Source organism: Sturnus vulgaris, chromosome 17 (assembly GCF_052056855.1).
Source record: "Sturnus vulgaris isolate bStuVul1 chromosome 17, bStuVul1.hap1, whole genome shotgun sequence".
Lineage (NCBI taxonomy): Eukaryota > Metazoa > Chordata > Aves > Passeriformes > Sturnidae > Sturnus > Sturnus vulgaris.
The window spans coordinates 2,400,544-2,428,146 of NC_142259.1; the positions used below are offsets into that span (position 1 = coordinate 2,400,544).

Sequence of the window (27,603 nt, forward strand, 5' to 3'; positions counted from 1 at the left end):
GGATAATGAGAGTTATCAGCTCAGGATAATGAGAGTAACCAGAGCTTTGGAAAAATGGGATTTGCAAGGGAAGAACTGGGATTGCAGAGGCTGGGGCAGGCACAGGCTGAGGTTCATGGAGAGCTCTGCCAAAAGGGAAGGAGCAGGAGCAGCTCCCTGTGAGCTGGGAAAAGGAGAAACACCAGAGAAACCACAGCTAAAGAGGTTCTGCTGAAAGGGATCTATATATCCCATATATATATATATCTCCTTTATATGTATATATATGGATAACACTGAGCCATCCAGGGAAAATTATGGAGTCTCCCACCAGTAAACATTGTTCAGAGGAGTTAAACAAATGCTTTGGGCCATACCTGACCCTGTTTTGCACTTTGATTCAGTCCAAGCTTGCAAAGAACTGAGAGTTCCACTGCTTTTCCAGGGGAAAGGGGCAGGCAGAGATTGAAAAATTTTGGAAAACCCCATCCAGCCTATGAGTTTTTGTTTCCAAGGCTTCTTTCTTTTTTTTTCCCCCCCTGGAAATCTCCTTCAGGCACCGTGTGCTGCTTTTTCAGAACCAGCCTCAGCATCACCACAGTCTATGGCCTGAATATTTTAAATTAGCCTTGATTTCAAAACAATGCTTAAGTGTGAACTTACCCAGCAATTTCTTCATGTGCTGAGGTAAAGTTTAAATGCTCTGCTACTAAATAGACAGAAATAAAATAAAGAAGGTGGCTCATACAGGAGCATTTCAGTTTGCTACTAAAATAATACCATTCTGTGCCTTTAGTGATGATAATTAAAATAATCCACAGTGATAAGGAGTATCAAGGATTATCATATTTGCTTATTAACATGAGAGTCAAACTAATTTTGTGAAGAAACAAAGATTGCTGGGCTATTTAACAGTGACATTAATTATTTTGGAGAAAAACATGCATCCTTCTGCTCACAATCTCATCTTGTGCCCTCATGTCTTGTAAAAGAAAAATTCATTCCCAACCAGAACTGGGCTGCTAAAATTATTAAATGCTGAACAAGAGATTTCATTCTGCTGGAGGTTTATTAAATCACATTAACACCTGCTAAGCTAAAGGTAAGAAGTGCAAAGAGAGAAAGCAGCACTGACTTCATGCACATTTAACTGAGGATCCAGGGTCTCCATGAGTTTCATGTTAATTAGCTGGAACATTTAATGAACAAACCCTTCATTATGTTCTAATCAAAACAGGTCTGACTTGACTTTTCCTTTCCCCATGACTCTGGGTTGTTAATAAACCATCCTAGTAAAATATTGAGGTCAATTCCTCCTTATCCATCTCCTAAACTCTGACAGATTTAGCAGGATGTGATCTTTGGCTGTATAAATGTTTTGTTGTGTTCTGAATTCTTGCCTACAAAAACACACCACGTTTTCCAGACAGGCAGGTTCCTCAGGACCAGCCACCTGGACATCTATTTAAGTTGGGTCTTAAAGTCAGAAAATATTAAAATAAATATTAAAGTCAGAAAATAATTTCTGTTAAAAAAAAAGGCTTGGGAATATTCATTGTGCTCCCACTTTCAGGAATTTGGGCAATATTGGGAATGAAACAGGAGCTCCAAAGGGCTCAGGAGCAGGAAATTTAACTGAGCTTTGTGTGGGTGATGAGGAGGACACAGCTCAGGATGTGCTTCACCCCTGTCCCCCAGAGCTGCTGCCAAGGCTGGGTGCACATTCATGAATACAAATATCAGAAAATATGGAACCATTTGGCCTCATTTCAATAGAATTGATCCCTTGGTAAGTATACAGTGAAAATCCACTCTAAGCTACCTTAGAAAAGATCTGGGAAATAAAAAAAAAAAAAAAAAAATAGGAGAAAAAATCAATCACCTAAGAGAGGTGGCCTTTAAGAAAAAGTCTGATGAAAATTGTAGGGGAAATCCATGGGGATAAAGTACTTTAAAGCAGTTGATTAAAGTAAAGCAGGGTGGAAAAGCAAAAGGTCTGACCTTCCACCATGATCTTCTCAGCTCTCAGAAGAAAAGCCCCAGGAAGACATAAAGTCAGCTTTTAAAAGGAGGTCACAAGAAGTTTAAAACTCGTTTTTCTCAGGCACAGTTTTGCTTGGTGGGTATTTTGGTGCTCATACAGGCTGGGCTCTGTGCGTGTGCTCGGCTGCAGGTTTGGGGGGTGAAAATCAGTGAAAAGTGGCACCACCTGGCTGTGGTTTCCTGTTTGCTGGCTCATGCAAAGCCCTCTCTGCTAGCAAACATTTGGTTGCTCCCCCATCTGTGCTTCATCCTCCCCAGCAGTGCAAGAGGGAGGATGAGAGATTGAGGAGCTGTGTGTGTGTGCCAAGCCAAAAACCCCCGAGCCATGGGCAGCAGGGACAGGAAAACACTTCCAGGGCTGGGGTTGTGCCCTTCCACCCCCTCTGGTATCATCTCCGAAGAGATCTCAGCACCTCAGCATCTCCTCACAGCCCCCCTGCATCTCCTCAGAGCATCTCAGCATCTCCTGACAGCCTCCCTGCATCTCCTGACAGCCCCCCTGCATCTCCTCACAGCCCCTCTGCATCTCCTCACAGCACTGCCAGGTGGGAGCTGCAGTTTTATTACATTTCAAATGGAGCAACTGATGTGTGTTAAGCTCAAGAATTCACTCTTTGGGTCACCTGGTCCTGCTCCAAACCCTTCTCAGGCCAAGGGGGCAGGTGCTGTGTGAGGTAACCACAGGCAGCCTCTGCCCTTTTCCCTCTGTGACAAACCGAAGAGCCATAAATAAATTTTCCTCTGGGATTTTCCAGAGCCTGGCCTAGCAAATCTCTCACCCTTGAGGAGTAAGAGGAGCCAAGCAGGGCTGGATCCTCCCCAGCCCTCACTCTTTGCCAGCCAGGAGAGCTCAGACCCTGCACAGACACAATCCTTCCTTTCCCTGATTTCTCTTTCCCCTAATTGCTCTTTTCCCCAATTGCTCTTTTGCCCCTGCCAATCCCATCAGCTGTCCCAGTCAGAGAGGAGCTTCCCCCTACTCAACTCTCCAGGTTCCAGACTCCCAAATGTGCAAATATTGGAACAAGCAGAATGCTCCCAGTCTGTCCCAGGCACTCAGGCAAACCCCCAGTGCTGCAAGCTGATGTACATCCAATCCTGGCACATCCATCACCTCCGATTCCAGCAGGATTATCAAAAGACTGCTTTTGCCTGTAATATAAAACTCTTTTTCTCCCCTCCAATTACCTTATGGAAATTTTTAGCACAGATAATGGAAAGTGTTAATAAATCCTCTCTAGTATGGCAAGAGAAAGACTGATTTTCTCTCCTTGTGTCAGGAAAACTTCGCACGTTTCAACTTTCTCAAGAATAAAGCACAGAAAAATATTGTCTCCTACACACCTTGTGCAAACACTCTCTGATCTATTAGCCCAGGCTGAGATCATATCACATAATAGTCCATTACATCAAAACCTACAGCAAATTCCTCACCAATAAAGCACAAAGTCATTCCCAGTTTCTGATAAAACATCTCCAGCTACACCAAGCAGCATTTCCACACCAGCCATAACAATTTCTGCCTTTACCTGTGAAAAAGCATCTGCTGTTCTTGTATTATCCATGTCTGGGGAAATTCTATTTGTTTCATCAGTATCCTACAGGGTGGCAAGCAGCAGTTTATTCATGAATCACACCTGCTTCCCCACAGCGTGCTGCTCCTTCTCTCTCTGCCTCTCTCTCTTATGAAATCTTGCAGCCAATGGCTTTTATTAAGTGTTACTTCCTTTTATGCTGAGAACTGAAAGAAACAATAATGATGCTTTGCTTCCTTATGGCAGCTCTGTGGAAAGACACAAAAAAATGGAGAAGTTGTTTGCTTTCCCTGAACTGATATTTATGTTCCAGTGACTTCCTGAAATCACCGAGCCCTGAATACTGAAATTATGATTTATTACTATTTATTAGGATTTATTACATTGCAGCTGTCTGAACGCCCAACATGTGCTAGTTCCCAAATAAATTCCATGCTAAATGTAAGGAAGTTTGCCTGAGGAGCTACAAACACAGTTCTCAATGTTCCCAGCAGTGTTTTTATGCACAGTAGCAATTTGAACACATCTCCAAACTGCAGCAGGAATATCTGCATAATGGATGGGAGCACCAAGGCACCTGCAGCTTAATGCACAAGATTCCTCTAAAGATAAACAGCATTTTCAACTTTTTCTTTGCTGTCTGTACTGGAGGAGAGAATTGGCATTAGGAGAGGGAATTACCCTCTGAAAAGCATTTCTGAAATCCAACAGCTCTGACACAAAAAATTGTTCAGCAGCTGCAGGGAAAACACAACTTGGATTCCCCACCTTTACATGGTGACTCCTGCAACATCACAAACCCTTGTCAGAACCAATGTGGAGAATGAAAGTTCTGAAGAGACACAGCTGGAAGGTGAACTCTTCACATTTTGAAACTTTTTCTCCCCTAGGCAGAGACAGAGGGGAAAATCAGAAGCTCTGAAATATCACCTGCAAAGCAGAGTCTTTAAGAAGCAACAGGAATTGAAAACGTTTGGGGTTGATGACGGGTCTCCTTCCTCTGCTGCTCTAAAAGCAGCTTTTGAATAGAAACAGGACAAGGAAGTGGAGATGGGGGCAGAGCAGGTGCATCACTGAGCCCAGGGTGGCACAAATCCCACCCATCAGAGCTCTGGAGCAAGAAGTGGGAGAGAAAGGATTAGCAATGAGCACTCCCAGATCACTCCAGGCACTGGAAAATAAATGGAAGGTCAATATATGCTGATATAAACAGGGTTTAATCATTTGAACTGATTAAAGTAAGTCTTTGATGGAGTGTTAGCTTAACACAGCCAATAATGTAAAAGGGCCTGACTAAATCCAAGTCTTCTAAAGAAATATTTAATAAAAGATTGTCTTTCAATGCCCTCAATCCTGACTCTATGTCCACCGTGACAGATGGAAATTTTTCACTAAACTAAAAAAGGGATCCATGGGAAACACATTTCTTTGACAGCTATCTGAAGCCATTTGGTTAAAATAAAATAGCAACTAATTCACTCAGAATCACATTTCTAGTGCTGGCCTGTTCCCCCGTAGAATCCTCAGCCCTTGAGGAACGATTTTAAATTAAAGAGTCCCGAGGAACTTCTTTGTAACAGGATTATAGCAGCACAGGGCGTTTCAGAAGGGGAAATGGCAAGATTGTCCCACAAAGGCTCTGCACAGATGGGAGAGGGGCTTTTCCCCTCTGCTGCACGTTCTGCAGGGCCACAAAATCTGGGAGAAAGCAGTTAATCACAATGGAGCTCAATTGCTGCTCTTGGAGCAAACATTTTCAATTAATCTGAAGCCGTTAATTACACCTCCCTTTAATAAAGGCTCTGGTGTCATTTCCTTCTCTTTGCTCTCGGTGAATCGATTCCAACAGATGCCAGAACCACGAGCTGCAGCAAACACGGGGGAAAATTCCCTGCTGGAATTCCCAGCCTCCGGTGGGGATGGGAATTCTGGGGGAAAGGGCTTGGAATCAACACGGAACAAGAACTCTGAGTGCATTGTCTGAACAATGCACCAGGGGAATGGTTTGGAGCAGCAATGCAAAATTTGCTGTACAAAACCATCAGCTCTGCTCAGCCTGGCCTGGGACACTCCCCACAGCTTCTCTGGCACCCTGTGCTCACAGGGAGGAATTTTTTTCCAATATCCCATCAAACCCTAGCCTCTGGCAGTTTGAAGCCATTCTCTGTGTCCTGTCCCTTGGAAATCCCTTGGAAATCCTCTCTCTCCATCTTCCAAACCAGGCTCTGGTTGGGAACTGCTCAGGAGTGCTGCCCTGCTGAGAGGATTTGGAGCCAGATTTTGGATGGATGTGCACAGGGGCTGCTCAGCCCTTCACAGCTTGTGGTGCTGCTGGTCAAGATCCTGTTCTCCTCCAGATCCCAATGTTCCCATTCTCTGAAGAAATCCCATAAAATCACAGAATTCTTGGGGGGGTTGGAAGGAATTTAAAGCTCCTCTCATTCCATGCCATGGGCAGGGACATCTCCCACTGTCCCAGGCTGCTCCAAGCCCCGTCCTTGGGCACTTCCAGGGATCCAGGGGCAGCCACAGCTTCTCTGGGAATGTGTGCCAGGGCATCCCCACCCTCCCAGAGAAAAATCCCATCCCAACATCCCACCTAAACCTCCTCTGTGGCAGTGTGAAGCCATTCCCTGTGTCCTGTCCCTCCATCCCTTGGAAATCCTCTCTCTCCATCTTCCTGCAGCTCCTTCAGGCACTGGGAGCCCACACTGAGCTCCCAAAGCTTCTCCTCTCCAGGCTGAACAATCCCAGTTCTCTCCTTAAACTTCTTTTTTTTTTGGGGGGGGGGGGGGTTAAAAAGACAGGATTCTCTCAGATTTGCTCACAGAGATCCTGAACACCTTTTCCCAAACTTCCTTCCAGCCACGAGGTGTGAGCATCCATTCCACCCTCCTGGTTTCTGTTCGATCTCCCAGCCCTCCCAATGACTTCACAGGCCAGAAACCAAATTCCCTGCCTGCTCTCTGAAATTCTAAACCCCAAAGGGTTTTCCAATATCCACGTTTTGTGTTTTTTGTGGAAGTTAAAGAAAAAAAAAAAAAACTAAACCTATGACCAGTATGTTCAGTCAACCTAAATATTTGTTTAATGAGAAAAAGTCTCTTTTTAATTTCATTCAAGAATTTTCCTAAATTTTTTCATGCCTAGGAAAAGAACATCATTAAATAAGTTATTTCAGGTTAAAAAATGAGAGCTGAATGAAAAGATTCTTTAAATTAATAAATAGGTAAATACAGCATGAACTTCATAGACACATTTTTGCCTCTCATTCAAGCATGAATGTTCCAGCAGGGCTGGAATGCTCTCACAAAGTATTTCAGAGTTGAAAAACAAAGCCTTTCCTTGAAAACCTGAAATTACTGCCTAAACCTGTTTTATAAAAGGGCTCTTTCTTTTTTTTTTTTTTTTTTTTTTTTTTTTTTTTTTTTTTTTTTCCCTGTGGAAATGGTGCTGAAATCAGAGGAAATCAGAGATCCTCGTGGCTTCATGGGGATTTGACCTCGGCATTCTTCTTCATTTCACACCATGGAGATTCCAACAAGATCTGAGCAAAATCCAACCAGACACGTTAGAAACAAACTCTGTTCCAGGAGGTTTTGCTTTTCCTGTTTCCTCAGTGCTGATCTAGCACAGAAACTGATGGCATTGCAAATTCCAGCAATTTCCATTCGGCCTAATTTTGATTCTGGTTTTAAGCAAGGAAAACATTGATGCACAAAAGTTCGTGGAAGATGCATTAAATGAAAGGGGGAGAAAAGAGAGGGGGAAGTATGAGAACAGAAGATGAGTAATTTAAAATTAAAATTTCTGTGAAACTAAATCCAGGTCGAGGGTGACATCTAGTGATGCTCAGCACAAATTCCGCCCATTTTTGCAGCACCCTCACTCATGAAGAAAATTTAAATTTTCACCAGATATGCCACAAAAGAAATATTTCCCCATAAAATGTGAGTGTAAATTTTTGGGGGGTAATATGAGTTAATTTTTTAATTAATTCAGTATTTTGAATGCATAATGGGAGAATCCATAAAAGGAAAGAAAATAAAGGCAGGAGCTTGGAGGTAGAGAAAATACATCTGCTCATTACAATGAAGAAGTTGATACACGAGCTCTGATTGATGGAAGTGTCATTTTTTGGCTTCTTTTCTTATTCTTCATTTTTTTGTACAATACATCTGCAAAGCACAGAGGCAGCTTGATACATAAATAAAGCAAATCAGTAATTAGCAATGGAGCTATTAGTCATTCCCTTGATTGATAATGTATGAAGTGCTCGGCTGCTGAATTTTGAACAATAAAAATGTTTCCAGCAGCTCTCTGCCTTTGACAGTGGTTCATGGTCAGCATCAAGGAAAGGCACAGCCCACATGTTTCCAAAAATAACAATTCTTCATCTACCTGAGCAATTTCCTTTGAGCTCCTCACTGTGTGCAACAAACAGCAATCAAGGAAATCATAGAATCACAGAGTGGCCTGGGTTGAAAAACAAATTTAAAGTTCATCTCATTCCATCCCCTGCCATGGGACACCTCCCACCACCCCAGGCTGCTCCAAGCCCTGCCCAGCCTGGCTTTGAACAATTCCAGGAAAAGCCCAAGCACCAATTCAGAATTTAATTAGTTTTCCAACTGCTTAAAACTCATTTCATGGAGGAGCCTCCCCCTCTGAATCTCCCTGGTGATCTCACCTTGCTCATTCTGGTGCTGCACCTCAAAGCCAAGAAGTCAAACCCACATTACTGCAGCTCCCAGAGCAAGGGACAGCCCCACAGATCTGCTCCTCTGTGGCACAAGGTGGCACTGAAACTGCCTGAAACATTCAGAAACTGCCTGAATTTCAGCCCATAAAAAGTGAGCCATAAGGCAAAGACTTTGAGGAGTTTGTGGGTTTAAATGAGAGGAGTCAGAAACCCTTGAACTGTGCTCAGGGAATGGATCCTGGGAATGGCTGGGCACAGCAGGGGCAAGCAGCAAGGGCTGAGAGGTTTGAAACAGGAATTGGAATTGGCTGTGGAATCAGAGAGAGAGCAAAAACAATCCTGAGGGAACCTGGATCATCTTCTGAAAGCTGGGAAACAGCTGAGCCCTTTAATAAAGTTCAGGATCCACAGTCCAGGATGGTCTTTTCCTCCTGGAATGAGCTCCAGGACCAAGGGATCCCCCTTCTCCTGCAACCTCCTTTGGATGCATCAATCATTTCATCATTAAAAACAGATATTCTGATTTTGGCAAACCAATTATTAAAATATTTTTTAAAAGACAATAAAATATTTAAAAATATGACAGGAAATTACAGCTGCCTCCTCATCTTCTCCTTGTTTGTCTGGTCTTGACAAAGCACAGCCTGGGACAGCTCTGGCCCAGTGCCTGACTCTGCTTCCAGTCCTGGGCAGCAAGATGGGAATAGAGATGGGAATAGAGATGGGAATAGAGATGGGAATAAAAATGGGAATAGAGATGGGAATAAAGCATTGGAATAAAGCATGGGAATAAAGCATAGGAATACAGATGGGAATAAAGATGGGAATAGAGATGGGAATAGAGATGGGAATAAAGATGGGAATAAAGCACAGGGTTCCCCACACAGCCACTGTGTGTCAGTGCTGTCACTGAGGTTCCTCATCCATCTGTGCCCCTGCACAGGGAATTCTTTTGGAGTCAGGAGTGTTGCAAATACAAAGTCCAAGCCGTCCCCAAAACGCCCAGAACTAAAGTGAGGAGTTAAAAAAAAACCCTAGCCTGTAATTAAGATAAAGGAATTATGTCCCCTGGCTTCGAATCTCAGCTCTGCACAATGCTAAAAGCTCTATTTTATGTCTGACTCTTAATTAGCCAGGGAAGGAACAATAACCCAGGAGGCAGGAGGTGAATTTACAGCAGTGACAGAACTCTGGACACCCTGCTGGCACAGAGTCTCTCCTTCCACACAAACCTTGCAAATAAAGAAAATCCAAAGTGGTACTATCTCTATATATTGTATCTAGACACATCTATTATGCTAAAATACAGATCAGTAGATCTAAAAATCATTAATTACTAGTACACAGAGGATAATAATAGAGCAGAGATACAAAGAGGGGATTGAGGAGAAGCAGGAGGGGCTTGGAGGTTCACTCTGCCCCTCTGCAGTGTTTGAGGAGCAGTGACACAAAACCCTTCTGTGGGCCAGGGAGCTCCTCAGGTCAGGACTGATTGCCTGGAGCTTCTGGCACTGCGTCCTCCAAGGCACTGGCTGCAGGAGCAAGGCTGCAAAACATTTTGGGAACTTTCCAAGCATCCACAGAAGTGTGAAATCAGCTGCAGTCCCATTATTTCTGCCTTCAGAAGTGGTGCAGGATGAGTGACAGATGTAACCTTTGCATGACAGCCCCGTTTCTTCTCAAGACAATATTCAGAGCAAACAAAACCTTAAACCTCAGCTCCTTCTTTTGTGGCAAACAGGAGAATGTGCTATTCAGAAAAACCTAACTAGAGGTTATTATTAAACTCAAAGATGTGTAAATAACCTTGTACACTTCAACTGAAAAGAAAAAGAAGGGAACAAATGGTAGAAGAACTAGTTGTCACTTCTGTTTCCCATAATAAATTCATACAAGGTTACATGAATCATATTGGCTTTCCAAATCTGTTTTGCTTTCGAAATCAGGACAGTTCTGTTTCTGACAGAAAATATTTTATATTGACACACTGTAGTCTGACATTGCTCAAGACAGCTGGCTCACTTTGCAAACTGCAGAATCTGGAAAAGTGAACCTCTCTAACCCCAAAGAGCATTTAAATCCTATTTTATTGTTGAGGAGCAACATTTTGGAGGGCAGCAAATTTCTTGTTATCCCTAAACCATAACAAATAACCAGACTCTTTCTGTTCTTGAAGTTATTTGCAAACACAACACAGATAAAAGCCCAGAAGTTGGAATTTTTATAACCATAGGACACCATCTCCCACATACAAAAATAACAGAACAGGAAACTCTTGCACAAAATTAGAAAGGCAGAAGACAGACCTAACTGGTAAATGAAATTAAAGGATTGGGTCTGGCTGTGGGGCTTTTTCTGTCCTTGTCTGGAAAGCAGCAACGCTGGACTGCAAATACTGCGTCAAATTGAGGAGCTTTGAGCATTAGCAGAACAATTTGTCCCAATATCCATCCCTCCACAGCCCCTGACAGCTCAGCACAATCCTCCCTAAACTTGCCAGCCTGCAAGACCCTTCAGTTCTCTCTGGTCCAGGAGTGAGGTCAGTGAGCAGCAGCAATCAGGTGTGAAAATGCCAAATTTTCCCTCAGCACCACAGGGCAATGAGATTTATGGAGCTTGCAGGGAGCTGAGGAAGATATTCCAGGAATATTTGGCCCTGCTGAAGCTGAAGAGCAGAGTGCAGCTGGCTCAGTCACATCTGCTTGTCTCTCACTCTGTAAAGGAGAGAACAAAGCTGAAACTGAGCATTATTAAAGCATTTAAAATCCCTGCAACATGAGGAGCACCTGCAGGTGCTGGTGAGTGTTTTGCAATCAGGTCTGCTTTGTCTCCTTTTACCCAGGGGTGAGAAGGAAAATTATCCAGAATATCCCAAAGTTGAGTCTGTTTAAATTAACCTTTTAACTGGCTGAAATGATAGAACCCTCATCTGGAAGCCCACCCATTGCAATCAGGATTTCGTGCTCCTTCTCCTCACTGGTCCCAGTTTGGCAGGCTGCCTCCCCTCCTGCAGTGCTGAGGGGAAATTCATGGGTAACATCCCAAAGGAGGCAACTCCTGGTGCTTGGCTTCAGCAGGGCTTCACTTCCTTGGGTGAGGATTTCCTCCCCCAATTTGAAAACCTCTGCCAGCAACGTGATGCAGACAAATTTAACTTCCACTGACCTCAGCTGATGTGAGATTCATTCTTGCCTCAGACTAGAAAATAACATTTTTAACTATGGGCATGACTGGGAGCTGTAGGAACTACAACTTCTTGGAGGAAGACCGTGGAAATATTTCCATTTTTTCATCCAATACCTGATATTGCAAGAGATCCTGAAGCCTGTGACTCTGACAGGACAAAAATTGCTCTTGGAAAGTTGTTACCTCAAGACACTGAAGAAAAACACAGCATTTCAGTAGACAGAACTTAATCACCTGTGGCTTTACTTCAGTTTCCTCACGTGCCAGGTTCTTGTGAGGCTCCTAATTCCAGATTTTTTTTGAGTTTTATAACCATGAATTAGAAATAATTTTATTTTTTTTAATCTTTCATAATCATTTCATATAATCACAGAAAATGTCCCAAAGTGTTTCTGCTCTTTATTATGACAAGTGATCTCTCCCTGTTTCAGTGAAAATTAGGAAAGAGTTTTTTTCTTTAATTTAGTCAGTAGTCAAGCAGTTCATGTTCTACAAGCCATGTGCTGGATCAGACCTGAAGTTTCAATTGTTTTGTCAAGTATTCCATTTACAAAAACTTAAATTCTACTGAGGCAGCTCTTGAGCACTGAGCAACCTCCCTGAAGTGCCAGGGGATGAATTCCAGCCTGTATTTGCAGATATTCCCAATCAGAGCCAGAAATGTGCACAGAATTCAAAACCAGCACAGTTTGCTTTGCTAAGAGAAAATATTTCATCTTTTAAGTCCTTTTCTAGAAAGAATAAAACAGAGAAAAGGTCTTCAAGAGTTTTTCACTCATTGACTGGTTTGGCTACTTGAAACTTCAGGACAACAATAATTCCCTGCTGCATGGGAGAAACCATCTGCTTATTATCCTCTATTTTCCTTCAAATGTTCCACTTGTGTCTGGTAGAAACTGCTGCTGAAAAAGAGTGAAAATAAAGGAAAGTGATACATATTTATCAGCCATTATCAAGTTAATCTCAGGTCAAGCATTAAACAAGATTTTTCATTCAACAACACAGGGGAATTTTCTTAGAAAACTCCATGATCCACATTTAGCAGCAAATGTTATTTTCTCTTTACCTTCCCCTGAAGATTAAATAGTTTCACTAGTGAAAAAACAACTGAGCAATAACAGCATTTAAAAAAATAAATAAATCAGCTTTGCAGAGGCAGAAGGTTTTACCTGGGAAAGTTGTTCATTTCTGCTGGTAGCTAAAGCAGCCAAACCTTTGCTCTGCCTTCACCACAGCCAATATTTCATTAACTGTGCTGACATCCTCTTATTTACAGCTTCTTTTTCTCAGAAAAGGAGTTATTTTAGGAAAGAACACGAATGAAAGTAATGTAAGAGACATCACAATAAATCTAATTTCTACATTTAACCCATTGCATCTTTGTGGGCTCGGGCTGGGTTGTCCTGACTTTTTTTTTTTTAATGGCTGCTCATGATTCTTTAAAGGATCCATCTGCTGTGATTGAAGCACACAAAACTTTCATTAGAGGTCCTTGGGCTAGATAATAATTTCAAGTTTGGCAGCCTCAGAGGGTGGAGGGCAGCTCTGGCACGGGCAGATAAGCAGAGATGGTGGCAGGGCTGCATCAGAGGCTGCTGCTGAAGGAAAGGTCTGGCAGTGACAAACCCTGACAAACCCGGCTTTGTGCTCGGGACCTCTCACCTTTCCTGGCCAGGAAAGGAATGGCAATCAGGTCCTGCACGTCCCCGGTGAGGGCACTGAGCAGCTGCCCAGAAAACACAACAGCACAGAGAGATTTTCCTCTGAACACGCTCCAAAAGGATGAGGCTGCCGATAAATATTGTCAAATCTGGACCTGTTTGAACATCGTCTTTGTGGGGTTTTAAATAATCATTCGAGGAGCACAGGGGGGCGTTTTCCTCGGTACAAGCTGTCCTAGTTAGAGACCAGGTTTGGACTGCAGCAGCTCACCCAAGTGCTGCAGTTTGCACACAGAGCCAGCACAAGTTTTGAACTGGAGATGCATCCCTAAAGTTTTGTGTTTCTCAGCTAAGTGAGACCCTGAAGCTCATCCCCAGAACCCATCTCCACTAAATCAGAATCAGTGCAGTCAGAATCAGTCCAGGAGGTCAAGTAAAACAAGCATAAAAATCAGCCCTTGTCTCTATAAACTTCTGGGTGTCTGATAATTCCTCCTAATACTCAGAAATACTCAGAAAAGGGTGATTCTTGTGGCCAGCCTCACTGAGATTTCTTTACCACCTGTTTGATCAGCACAGCTGTGAGAGCCTGAGTCATGCCAGGTTTTTGAAATTCACATTTCCTCTCCATCTGCAGGGAACAAAACAGGTCAGGGATTCTGGCCTGGAGGCTGAAAGAATGAAACATGGGCAGGTGATACAATATTCTTGATGGAGGAAACAGAGAGGGAATGAACAATGGTGCAAGGGATGTTTTTCCTCCCAAGAGTTCATTCTCCCCTGGCCTCTGGCCCCAAACGTGGCATGAGAGCACAGCCAGGAGCTGACAGCTGAGTGGCAACTGCAGGGACAGCAACCAAGGACTTCTCTTGTTCACACACCAGGGGATGAAAAACCAGCAGGTTTGGGGTTTGAGTCCAGGGAGTAAAGAAGAACACGGCTGGAGGAGGACTCTGCTGCCTGGGTGTCAAATAAATGTCTCCCAGTGCCTGGAGAGCAGGCTGGGAACAGGAACATGAGTCAGGGACTAATGTCAGGAGGTGAGGAGGGCATTTCAGTCACTGATGGAAGCTGATGATGGCACTTTCTGGACATTTCCAGAGCTGCAAGGACACACTCAGATGTACCATGAGCTTCCTGACTCAGCCTTGCCTGGGCCACTCGAGCTGTTTTCCATCCTGGATCTCCAGTGACACCAGCCCTGAGCACACCCCAGGCTGCAGCTCCTTCCCTCCAGGCCTTGGGCAAAGAGCTGGGAAGAGCAATGGGCAAGGCAGGACTTGGGGAATACACAACTCCCATCCCTGCCTCTTCACCAGGGCACCCAAGCCAAGCCATTCCTTCATTTTCTACACTATGGATTGGAGCAATGCTCTGCCCTTACTCTGCTCTCCTATCCAAGATGAGTGGACTTCACTGTCCAGGAGACCGAGGACAGGAATTTGTGATAATTTTGGCAATTTTCCACTCCTCAGGTGCAGAGCAGCATTGCCAGGACACCAATCCTCTGCAGCACTGGGGTGGAGGTGAGAGCAACCTGCCTGCTCTGCACTGCAATAATCCCAGAACCCCTGGACATGAAGCAAGAACTGACAAAATACAAAATATTTTGTGACATTTCAGACCATGGAGGTTTGCCAGTGCTGAACAGAGAAATCCTTTGGAAAATAAGGGCTCCCATGTTGCTGCCTTTTGTGCAGACACAGCTTCTTCCCCTCTCAGCACAGGCCTCAGAGTCAGTGTGAGTTTGCCATGACACAGGAGGCTCTAGCCCACTATTTTTAGTACTTAATGGCAAAGCTGATAGTGCCATTAATCCACTCGGGTGCACAACATTCCATTTCCACTTCAAATTGCACCTCAGTGCAAATGGTGGCTTGTCCTGCTGTCACATACAGGCAGAAACTCATGATGCAACACATTTAATACTTCCTATCCCAGCTGAGAGAATTGTGCATGGCTTTGGGGGCAGTGTGGCACGGAGGGATGGGGCGTTCTGGGGTGAACACTGGCAGGAGTGACACAGACACTGCTGGGACTGCCCAGGTGGGCACCACAGGGCTGGGATGTGAAGGGCCCAGCACTCCTGGGCACAGCTTTAATTGTGGGTGCTCAAAACAGAAATGTCCCTGCAGCAGCAGGAAATGCAGAGCCAAGCCCAGGAGGGAGCTGTGCCTCTGGATCCTGTCCTTGCTCTGGGGGGACACAGCTGGCAGGGAGCCTTACAGGATGGGCTCCTGCTCACCCAGAAAAACAACATTTCCAAGGGCATTCACAGCTCTTCTGCCCAGAAATCACAGCCTGGCTGCACTCCATGGGCCCCAAAACTGGCAGGATGCTCTGGGGCCTCTGCACAAAGCAGAGGCTGCTGCAGATGGAGGGAATATCTGTTCCCCACCATGGGATCAGAGGCATGGGACAGATTGTTTGCTGGTTTAAAATATCTGCTCCTACACATCACTGCCTATCTAGGGAAGAGACTAAGGTCTTTAAAACCTGTGCAACTTGGTGGGCAAATCCCCAGCTATTTATTCACTTGAAACTACTGCACCGAATGCTGTCCTTGTAAAACTATCACCTGGAGGTTAAATTTGAGAAGTGTTGCCTCTTGGTATTGAATTATGGGTGCAAGACAATAATTCTGCAGGCTCAGAATGAAACTGGGAGAGATTTGTGACCTTTTCAAGCTAACAAAAGCTGCAACAGAAGCCTCAAACATTAATAAAAGTGACATTGAACTTGATTCCAAGATTTGTGACTCTTTTAAGCTAACAAACCTGTAACAGAAGCCTCAAACATTAATGAAAGTGACATTGCACTTGATTCCAAAGTATTTGTGCAAAAAAAAAAAAAAAAAAAAAAAAAAAAAGAGGTGGGAAGAGGTTAGACATCAGCAAGCTCTTTTTAAAAAATCAAACTAAGAAAATTGCACCAGAGAAATACAGAAGGAATGAAGCACAAGGAAAATCTACCTTATGCTTGCCTAGTGATAGGATCAATGAAAATCTCAGTCTGCAGAGGTTTAAATGGGTACAATCCCAGTTAAGACCAGTCCTAGTGGCTACACAAAGGTGCACGGAGGCTGTATGAGCATCCTGCCTGCCCAAAAAACCTCCCAAAAACTTCCCAGACCAAGGACCCGGCTGCCCGGAGCAGGCAGAAAGTTTTACCGGATGAAAATCCGGTTTTCCAGAGGAATTTTGCGCCCTGCTCGGGATCTGCAGAGGGCGCCAGACGGTTTGGGATGTGCCGGGATGCCGCTCCAGGTGCTCCAGCTGTCACTCACAAAGGTGCTCGCTCTCCAATGGCCAATGCTCTGCTCGCAGGGTGAAGTAGGAGTTGGTTTTTTCTTTCTTGCATGTATAAATCCCTTAGTTCTCGTCTGCTTTCTTCCCGCTGAAATAGCAACAGATGCTTGGCTGAGCTGCAACATGCTGCCCCGGCAGCCGGGAAAACTCCCTGCTTTTGATCACCAGGAGAGCTGAACCCAGCAATGTCCTGCTGCTGATTCTTCCCTGCAGAGAAAACTGCCTGCTGCCTACAGGCTCTGCAGCTCACTTTCTTCTGAAGGAAAAGAGCAGCCTGGCATAAAACTCACTGTAAATGCAGATTGTTTGATGTTTGCACTTGTAAAAGTGACTAAAGTCCTGCTTGGTTCCACCCCATATGCACAGCAGCATCTTGGAAGGACTCGTTTTCCTTTTCTTTTTTTTTTCCTTTTTTTAACCTGTGCTCTCTCAGGTCCACAAGCACAGGTGAGCTCAGCTCCTTTGCTGGCAATGAACACCACACACTTTGCATTCTCCTTCCAGCCCGTGCTGCTCAACGCCAGCGAAGACTTCGACGACTCCGTCCCGAACAACAGGAGCGGCGACGGATTCTGTGAGCAGGTCTTCATCAAAGCCGAGGTCTTCCTGACTCTGGGCATCATCAGCCTGCTGGAGAACATCCTTGTCATCCTGGCAGTGCTGAAGAACGGCAACCTGCACTCTCCCATGTATTTCTTCCTCTGCAGCCTGGCTGTGGCAGATATGTTGGTGAGCATGTCCAACGCCCTGGAGACCGTCATGATCGCAATCCTCAGCAACGGCTACCTGGTCATTGATGACCACTTCATCCAGCACATGGACAATGTTTTTGACTCAATGATCTGTATTTCTCTGGTAGCCTCCATTTGCAACCTCTTGGCCATAGCCATCGACAGGTACATCACTATTTTCTATGCCCTCCGTTACCACAGCATCATGACGGTGAAGAAAGCCCTGACCCTCATTGTGCTCATTTGGGTGGCTTGCATCATCTGTGGCATCATTTTCATTGCCTACTCGGAGAGCAAAACTGTCATTGTGTGTCTCATCACCATGTTCTTCACCATGCTGCTGCTCATGGCCTCCCTGTACGTGCACATGTTCCTGTTTGCCCGCCTGCACGTCAAGCGCATCGCGGCGCTGCCCGTCGAGGGCGTGCCCCCCCAGCGCACCTGCATGAAGGGGGCTGTCACCATCACCATCCTCCTGGGGGTCTTCATTGTCTGCTGGGCTCCTTTCTTCCTCCACCTCATCCTCATCATCTCCTGCCCCATGAACCCCTACTGCATCTGCTACACCGCTCACTTCAACACCTACCTGGTGCTGATCATGTGCAACTCGGTCATCGACCCGCTCATTTACGCCTTCAGGAGCCTGGAGATGAGGAAGACTTTCAAAGAAATCGTGTGTTGCTGCTATGGCATGAGTGTGGGACAGTGCATGCTGTAAACACCTGGCTTTGGGTGGAAAAAAACATGCCATAGGTGTATAAATATAAATAGAAATATATTTATGTATATCTTGAGATACAGAGCAGCTCACTTTAAACGCAGTGCCTGAAGGAAGGGTGCAGGAAAGACAAAAGCCTCCTACATGATGCCTTGTTTCCTACTTTTTAGAGTGAAAACCAGTTTTCAACTGAATTATTCAAAAGTTTTTTAAAATAATTGTAATGGAAGGAAATCCAGAGTGGCTTACTTACAAAACAGCTTCAAAAATTGACTGGGAAAAGCAAATCCTGAAAGGGAATGCCACCTTCTAGAGACTGAGAAAATATTCCCTCTAGCATTTGTTTGTGCCTGTTGCTTTATCTCTGTGCCACTGCCAACAGGTCGGTGTTTTCTAAAAGATTTCATTAGTAACCTCTGTGGAAAGCAATTTTTCCAAACATCAACAGATAAAAAGCATTGTTCTACACCCATGCCTCCACCTTTTAGTGATAGATTGACATTTTTTGCTGCTTGCCACAAAGCAGCCTGAGTACAGTTTTCTAAGGGTGAAAGCAAACATTTCTCTTGCACTGAAATCAGTTTTCACTACAGCATCAGTGACAGCGTGGCTTCAACAGCTGCCTGATAGGATTGACTCATGTGAAGCTTTTACATGATTTATTGTGATAAAAGAGTATTATATCCTTGAATTTCGAATTATTTTTTTAAAGCTGGAATGCCCTGATCAATGTAGTAATTGTTGTGTTTGTAAAAATTCATGGAAGTCTCCTTTTGATAAATCCTCACTAACGAGATCCATGGATCTGAACATCAGAAAGAGCTCAAATGCAAAATACTTTAAATGCAGCTTTGTGTAAAAGCTGCAGGGATCCCTTGGAAATATCCACCTGTGAGTTCAGCAGCTGGAAGAAATCAGATGTGTGTGGCAGAGAGGACTTGATCCATTGAGAAATGAATGTCCTGGGGCAGTCTCTGCTTGCACTCAGGGGCTGGGTCCTCCTGCCCTGGGAACACCAGGAGAGCCCCAGGGCTGCCCTCCATCCTTCCCCAGGCACCTGCAGCCACAGCAGATCAGTCTTTGCCCCTCATTTCTGCAAGAACAAACCCGGCAGGTGACCTTCAGACAGCGCCTTGTCACCGAGCCAGGGCTGCTGCCGTTTGTGCACACACAGGGATGGGCACAGCAGTGCCAGGCTGAGAACACTCTGAGCCATCCTAAAGGCTGCTCAGCACCTTTCTGGTACCTTCCTTTCAGGAGGAGAGGCTTCCCCAAACCCTCAGAGCTGCCTGATGCTTTCAAACATCCCAAAGATCTCATTTGACTTAAAACTCTCTCTCTTATTCCTCCCACCTTCTTATTTTGGGTGGAGTTGCTAGGTTGATATTATCATTATTGTTATTGGTTTTTTTTCTCCACTCCCCTCTGTCCCCAGTTCTGCCCCAGGCTGGTGCTGGTGTTTCAGTGCCAGTGGCCCCAGACCCAGCCACATTTCCCACTCTGCACATCCTGGCCTGTGTTTGATCCTCAGCACCCCACAGGGAACAGCCCCATGTCCCAATCCCAATTTTCCTGGCACCCAGAACCACCTCTCCTTGTGCTCCAGCCACACTCTGCCCCACCACAAACCAACCCCACATTCCCCATTTCTCCTGCCCTCTGATCACACCCAAAATTCCCTAATTGAGTTCCCACTTCCTCTCAGAATCACATCCTCCAGACCTCTCCCTTTCCAACACTCCCTCTGTTCTAACACTGACCTAATCCTATAACCCTTAATTTTAGAAAGGCTAAATTTTAAAAAAGAAGAGCAAAACCAAGTGGAGCAGGACGGGCACTAATGAAAATCCTCCCTGTTTCAAGAAGAGACCAAAGAAAACCCCAAAGCTGGCAATGCCAAATGCTTTCAGCTTTCTGTGTGTGTCACAAAGCCCAGCTCAGCAGCACCAAGCTGTGTCCTGTTAGCCCAGCCTGTCACACTTTGCAGCAGCTGATGTGGCACATGGAGATGGAATCAGCAATCACCACATAACTTTTGTGGTGTGCAAAGATTGTGCCTACCTGTTGTAAAAAATCTCTGCTTTTTTTCAGTGTTCTGTATCTCTACACTCTGGAGCATGGTTTGCCACGATATTCTGCCTCAGGTTATTGTGTATTTAGCTCTTGTTGCACCTGATGTCCTACTTATTTCTCTGATGTCCTACTTTTTTCTCTTTTAAAAGCAATTTAAACAGGACTGATTCATACAGTGCTTTGCCTTTAAGCAAAACATACTCTGCTGAATAAAATCTGGAGAGATCGCTGAGAATCATGTTTGCTTCTGTCAGAGCACACATCACATCAAACCAGTCTGGGGGCTCACAAAACTGGAAATGGAGTCTAACACAGGGCAAAAGCCTCTTAATTCAGAGAACCATGGAATGGTTTGGGTTGGAAGGCACCTCTATCACCCAGTTCCACCCCTGCCATGGGCAGGGACACCTCCCACGACCCCAGGGTGCTCCTGGTCTGGAATTCTACACTCTGCCCACAGAGCTCCACAAAAATGAGGGGGAAAAAATTCAGATTTTAAGTCCCATGTGCAAACACAACAGAAAGAGAATCCATAAAATCCCCCAGAGATCTCTCAGCCCTTCTCACCCCAGGTTCCCCACAGGCTATCCAGGAGTTGGGGAGTGAGTTTGGTCAGCTCCAGGTCCACATTCTCAGCTCTCAGCCCTGCTTTGGAATTCTTGGTGAATGGATCCAGGACTGCAGGACCACAACAAGCCTGGTCCTGATGGGAAGGGAAAGAGGGAATGGCCATGGGACTGAACCCACAGCAGGAGTTAGGGAGTGAATACTCACAGCTACAGAGCCTGGGGGAATGGAAAGGGAAAAGGGGAAAAGGAGGAAGGGGGAAAAGGAGGAAGGGGGAAAAGGAGGAAGGGGGAAAGGAGGAAGGGGGAAAAGGAGGAAGGGGGAAAAAGGAGGAAGGGGGAAAGGAGGAAGGGGGAAAAGAGGAAGGGGGGAAAAGGAGGAAGGGGGGGAAGGAAAAAAAAGGCTGCACTAAACATCTAAACATTTTGCTGAGGGGGAGCCCTGGCAGTGGTGCCCAGGGTGTTCTCAGGGACAGAACTGCAGCACCCAAGCAGAACTGTGTCACCCAAGGGACACAAAGGCACGGGCAGTGCCCACCCAGCCCAGGGCAGGGCCCCTCTCACCTGCTGGGAGCCACAGCAGCATTTCCAGCTGGGAATCTGCCCCTGAGCAGGACTGCAGGGAAATGCCACCACTTTCAGAGCTGTCACTCATAAACCAACATATCATCTCCTTGTAATAAGAATTGTTTCTTCCTTGAGGAAGTATTGGGCTGAACAAGATATGAGCAGTCTCCCCCAGATGGTGTAAGAAATGGCAGGCTGAAATTATATCTTTTGCATCTAAAGGTATCATTATTATGGATTTATTGAGCCAGTATTTCTGCAGGAAAATCAAGAAGTTCACAGACACAGTAGGATTACCATTTGCTCAAAGACGTGTTAGGAAGTCCTCATATATTTAAGACAAATATTTGAATTCTCAGGAGCATGAGTTATCCAGCTAAGTCAACTCAACACAGCATATTCTGCAAATTACAGACAGATTTGTTTCTTTCACATTAAATTCAGCACTGTGCAGGCAATTTTCCCATCAATAAATGTCTAAATATTTTATAATTGACAGCATTTTTATTAATGGGCAAATAGCTGAGTCCAGGCACAGAACCCTGCAGTCAAACAAGGTCATTATTTGGGCCATGAGTACAAACTGAAATAAGTTGTTTTTATTTATTGAGGCCTGGCTGGGGACCAGGGTTTGCTGTTTGGTGGCTGCACCTAAACCACTGAGGTGATTTGGGAGGGATCCACAAAGGAATGGGGCATCAAAAGAGACACTGGGACCCCCTCTGCTGTTTGAGCCCAGTGTCAGCTCCACACCTTGGGACAGCTCAAGGGCACTGAGACCCAGCAGGGGCTCAGCAGCTGCTCCACAACTCCCTGGTGCCACATCCCAGGGCAAAATCCACCCGTGTGGGATGATCCAAGCCTTCAGACCGAAACACAGGAGGGCTGGATGGGATATTGGGAAGGAATTGTTCCCTGGGAGGGTGGGAGGCCCTGGAATGGAATTCCCAGAGCAGCTGTGGCTGCCCCTGGATCCCTGGCAGTGCCCAAGGCCAGGCTGGACAGTGGAACCTGGGACAGGGGGAGGTGTGAGATAATCTTTAAGATTCCTTCCAACCTAAGCCATTCTATTCTATCCCTACTAAACAAGGCACAGGGTTTGGGCAGCACTCAGCTACAGGACACAGGGCAGGAGGCTCAGCCAGCTCCTGAGAACAGCCCCAGATCCCCCTGTCAGGGGTGCTCCTGAGCCCCACAGAACTCTCTGGTGTTCCCTCTTCAGAACAGCTCCCAGCACAGGCACAAATCCAACTCTTTAATCCCAGCTGTAGCACAGAGCCCTTGATCAATCCACTCCCAGGTGGAAGGCAGAGGAAAGAAAGCTTTCAAAGACTCATACAAATTCCTGCCCATAAATATCTCTGTGAAGAGCTTTCAGATGTGCTGCTCTGCTCACTTCTGAAGGTTTAGTTTTAAAATATACAAATACAGACTTGATTTTAAGTAGTGCAGTTAAAAATGCACAGTAAGTGGGCAGAGGCATTGAGGAAGGAGGAGAAAGAAGATTTTTAAGGTCAGAGCCACAGGTGAAGCCAGGGGAGCTGACTGAGCTGGCAGAGGTGCAGCCTCACAGCTGCCCTGGGTCCTTTCCCAGGCTGGCAGGGAGTGGGGTCACAGCTCCAGCCAGACATCACTGATGATGGAAACAACCTCAGCCAGACTCACTCCAAAGAGAAAGAACACAGCTTTTGATGCTTTCAATCCACTTGGAAAAGAAACATCTTTTTGTTCTTCATCACAGTCATTATAGATTTCAAAAGCATTTCAAATTGCAGCACAGGGCTCTGTTCATTCATCACTCTCATAAATATAAACTTGTTAGACTCAGCCTAAAACCATTGGGCCAGGCCCCAGCACAGGCCTTTGCTCCTGGCACTGGTTTGAACAAAAGGCACATTTTCCATCCCACTACAGAGAGCAGCCCTAAATCTGCCTGCTATGGATATCACAGGCAACAGAAACCATGTCTGAAACAGAAACCATCACACTGGAACAGGGACATTTGCTGTGGTCAGTGGGGCAGGAGTCCAGGAGTTGGCACTTGATCAGGAAGACTTGAACCAAGATTTCAAAGAATTAAGATAAATTTATACATTATTCACATCATTCTGAAAACACTCATGAAATGTAGATCCACTTTTTATTCTTGCTCTGCACAAGAACAGGACAAACCTACTTGTTCTGGGATGGTGATGGAGATAAATTTATTATCTGGTAAAATAAGAAATCTGATATCTTCATAATCCCACAGTTAAGGACCTGCCCTGAGCACTTAGGGATTTCCAAGCTTCTTTTGTCTTGTTTTACATCTTTCCACTTACTTGTTTATGAAAAAAACACAAAGCTTTTATTTAAGATTATTCATCTCTTGTGATGACAAACAGAAGAACTGCTGGAGTGAGATTTACTCAGAAAATCTACAAACCCAAATTCTACTGCTCCAAATGTCTCCATTAGTTACAAACAGCCAGAATCCACCTCCAAGCCTCACTGCTGCAGTTTGGGTTTGTTGTGTGTCTGTTACTGGTTCAAGGCCAAAAATGAGCATTCTAGAGGGAACTTAAAACCCAGAGAGCAGCCCTTTCTCACTGCAAGGGGAGCACAGGCAGCACAGCACTCCCAACACAAGTGATATAATTGCTACAATTGTCAGATGAACACTGGGGTTAATCCAGCTGCAATTGAACTACAAAGCCAGAGGCCACATGTGATGGCTGTGAGACTATTCTGTGTGAACATATAAATGTTATAAACAGCTATTTGTCGATGTATAAAGTGAATGCAATTTAAATTAACAGCATGAAAACTTGTGGCTTTTTTGACCTAAACACACACACAGGATCAGGAGCACTTCCAACTATATAAACTCAGTAATTAGGTATGAATTAACATTTAAGCACAAACCTACAGACATTGTGAGAAATGAACATTTCTTTAGACTTACATTTCCACAGAGGGACAAGAAAGTGCAGGTGAGGCAGAGCAACAGCAGAACTGTGGTGCTGCACATCCCATCTCCCTCCATGCCATCCCACCTTCCCTCCATGCCATCCCAATTCTCTCCATGCCATCCCAATTCCCTCCATGCCATCCCAATTCTCTCCATGCCATCCCAATTCTCTCCATGCCATCCCAATTCCCTCCAAGCCATCCCATCTCCCTCCATGCCATCCCATCTCCCTCCATGCCATCCCATCTCCCTCCATGCCATCCCAATTCCCTCTATGCCATCCCATCTTCCCTCCATGCCATCCCATCTTCCCTCCATGCCATCCCAATTCCCTCCATGCCATCCCATCTCCCTCCATGCCATCCCAATTCCCTCCATGCCATCCCAATTCCCTCCATGCCATCCCAATTCCCTCCATGCCATCCCATCTCCCTCCATGCCATCCCACAATATCCCAATGGTCAGGGAGCAGCTGCAGCTCATCTCCCCCAAAGCTGTGCCACAGGAATAACCTCACCCAGAGGAGCCATTCCCCTGCTAACCTCGGGAAAAGGTGCAGCTGGAGGTTCACTGGAATCACTTTTCCTGGGATGGGAAAAGGCAGGGAGAGCCTTTTAACCCCCAGTTCACCAGGGGTTCCTGGTGCACCTTAACAGAGCAGGGCAGGAGGGTTTGTAGGAGCTGCCCCAGGGCACCCCGAGCAAAGGCTCCAAGAGGGGTTTGGAATAAATGCATCAGGGAGCAGAGTGTTTCCTCTGGCCTCACATCCAGCTGGGGGTCATGTCAGCACTTCTTCAGCTCCAAGTGTATTTAACTCATTTTCTCCTGTTATAAAACCTTGCTGCATGGTGATGGGTGTTCCCAAAGGCTGATGCTGCAGGGAGGGAAGTTCCTCTCCACAGGCACAGGAGAACATGAGGTTCCTCTACAGCCACAGTCAAACTGGGCCATTGCTGCCCCTGAGCCATGCCAGGAACAGCAGAGGGAGCTGGCAGGGACTGCTAAAACACAGCCTGGTAAAGGGTTTTACCTAACTGCTAGTTCTGTCAAGGTGAGGGGTCATACAAAATTCTGTATTCAGGTAAAAAAGTAGAGAAGGAGCATGATTTAAAATAAAAAACTTGTTTGAGGACTAAGGAGTCTTTTCATCTTTACTTCAGTGAAAGACAGTGGATTTCTATCCAATCTTGTAGACCTTGACCTTCCCAAACTTGATAGGAAACATGAAAGACTAAAGAAAGTTGGATTTTTCTGAAATGATGAGAAGGGTCGAGCAGAGGCATCTCTATCACTTCCAGCTATGCCATCACCTCTGAGACACGAGAGAAAATCTGAATTAAAGATTCCCCAAACCCTGGGGGACCTGGGGCTATTCACAAGAGCATGGGGTGACAGGACAAAGGGGAAAGGGCTTCAAGCTGCCAGAGAGGGCAGGGCTGGATGGGATATTGGGAAGGAATTGTTCCCTGGGAGGGTGGGCAGGCCCTGGCACAGGGTGCCCAGAGCAGCTGTGGCTGCCCCTGGATCCCTGGAAGTGTCCAAGGATGGGGCTTGGAGCAGCCTGGGACAGTGAAAGTGTCCCTGCCATGGCAGGGATGGCACTGGATGGGATTTAAGGTCCCTCCCAACCCAACCCAACCCATTCCATGATCCCATAGCCCTGCCTGCAGCAGGGAATGTTAGCACACATGAGCTCCTCCTGCCAGTGCAATGCAGATTCTCCTCTCAGCAGGGAGAACACCTGCAAGGAAAGATGAGGTAAGAAAAGAGAGGCAGGAGAAGGCTGGGTGGGAGACAGAGCCTGCCCAGCTGTGCAGAACAGCCCTGGGTGCTGTGCTGATGTCTGAGATGTGGGAGAGGGCCAGGTCTGAGGGTGAATATCCCTGGTGCCAATCAGGAGACAAGAAGTGTGAAATCAAGCCTGCAGCTAATTAGGACAGACTTCATCCTCGCTCCTGTCTGATTTCACAAAGCCCGACGTCACTCCTGTCTTCAGCCTTCAAGACCAAAGTACCTCTTCACAAAACACTTGTCTCTTGAAACGAGTCTGAGCTGATGTTTCACTTGAGCAAAACACCAGACCTTGTACTTGCAGGCTTTTATTGCCTCTACGTACAGTCAATTACGTGTTACTTGTGAAGAGATTTGCCTTTAGTAATCTTAAAATTGTACAGCATGTACTTGGAAAGGTCTAAATCTAAATCAAGGACTCATAATTTCAGGTTTTGAAATGGTACAGGGACAGTAAATAAATGTCATCTTTCATTTTCAAATTTCTCTGCATGAAGAGAACTGAGGCAGACTTGGGGAATCCAAAACTTTTGGCAAAACAAAACAGAAAGGAGGAAGGACCAAATATGAGGCATACAGTAAATTTATCTTTAAGACAGTAATTAATGTGTTTGCACATCCAACTTGATGTATAAAAATTAAACCAAGCACTTCACTGCTGTCATCATAAAGTGAGCTGCATTATCTCTGATGTTTATGTAACAGAACATCTATTTCTTCTGAAGGACAACTGCCTGTCTCAGTGAAAGCAGGGGCTATTCAAAAGCACAAATCAAGGGAAAATATCAACTCCTGCATTATGCTGTGACCTGAACATTCAGCTCCTGGGGAAGGGAACAGCACAAATGGACAGAGTGCCCATCAGTGAAAACCAAAGCAGTGATAAAACAGATTTTTTTTTTTTTTTTAAAGAAGAATCAGCTACAATTGTCTAAAATCAATTTTCTTCTCAGGTTTGTTTAAGCTCATGGAGGCACCACGCTGCTGCCTGTGCCACCAACCCCAGGGCTGGGAGATGCTGCTTTGGTTCTGCCACTCCCCAGAGCTCTGGGCTCAGCTCTCACCCCTGCACTCCTCTGTTGTTACTCAAATCAAACTCAGCAGATAAATAATTCTCCCCTTTCCCTAAGTACTATTTGACAGTGCTTCACTGTTTAATTCTGGAAGAAGTCTAAAAAAAAAATTCATAATCCATGTGCACACTTGTCACAAACCTGCCATTCCATAAATAAACCTACAACTGTGTGGCTCCAGTTGCTGGGATGTCATTCCTATTCCCCAAAAAAATGCAGATGTGTGCCCAGGAGGAGCCCTGAGCAACTTTCTCTTGGCAAATGCACTTTGGAGAGTCCAGAAGTAAACATTTAAACTCAACTCAGGTAAATGCAATCGGCCAGCATGACCCCACAGGGGACTCTTCATGAAATCAAAGAAGCTCCCTTTGATTAAAATGAGAAGCAGCAGAAAAATGGGCACTGAGAATGTTAAATCAGGAACTGTGTGTATTTGTGGACAAGGGGACAATTGCATATTTCAGTGAGAAAAAGCTTTACCTAATGAGCAATTGTTCTCTTCTGCTACCTGCATTTAGATAAAAAAAACCTCAGGGCTTTTGCTTTTAACTAAGCAAGAGAAGTTGAAACTGAAACGATATCCAACTGAGAACAAATAGAAGTGGACTTGTGGGTGTAATAACAGTGCAAGCATTGTTTCCAGCACTGATTCATGGAATTCAGCCTCATTGTGGAAGATCTGATATGAAATTTGATAAGTCTATCCTATTGTTATTGCCC

General features: G+C 45.3%; 2 protein-coding genes across 2 annotated transcripts in view; one reads left to right on the forward strand and one right to left on the reverse strand.

The window, feature by feature from the left end:
- Positions 1 to 3,701, reverse strand: part of LOC106851645 (formin-F-like) — a 30,745-nt gene extending 27,044 nt beyond the window's left edge. The window contains exon 1 of the mRNA XM_088175089.1: positions 3,552 to 3,701. Coding sequence (XP_088031215.1) covers positions 3,552 to 3,587 — 36 coding nt within the window. The 5' untranslated portion in view covers positions 3,588 to 3,701. The remainder of the gene's footprint in view (positions 1 to 3,551) is intronic.
- Positions 3,702 to 16,444: 12,743 nt separating this feature from the next.
- On the forward strand, positions 16,445 to 20,163 carry MC3R (melanocortin 3 receptor). The gene has a single exon (XM_088175063.1). It carries the CDS (start codon positions 16,724 to 16,726, stop codon positions 17,861 to 17,863), a length of 1,140 nt encoding a protein of 379 aa, XP_088031189.1. The 5' UTR covers positions 16,445 to 16,723; the 3' UTR covers positions 17,864 to 20,163.
- The last annotated feature ends 7,440 nt before the right edge of the window (positions 20,164 to 27,603 follow it).

What these genes read in the sequence shown, in the direction of transcription:
- MC3R (XM_088175063.1), top strand. Translation starts at nt 16,724, where the DNA reads ATGTTTGCACTTGTAAAAGTGACTAAAGTCCTGCTTGGTTCCACCCCA.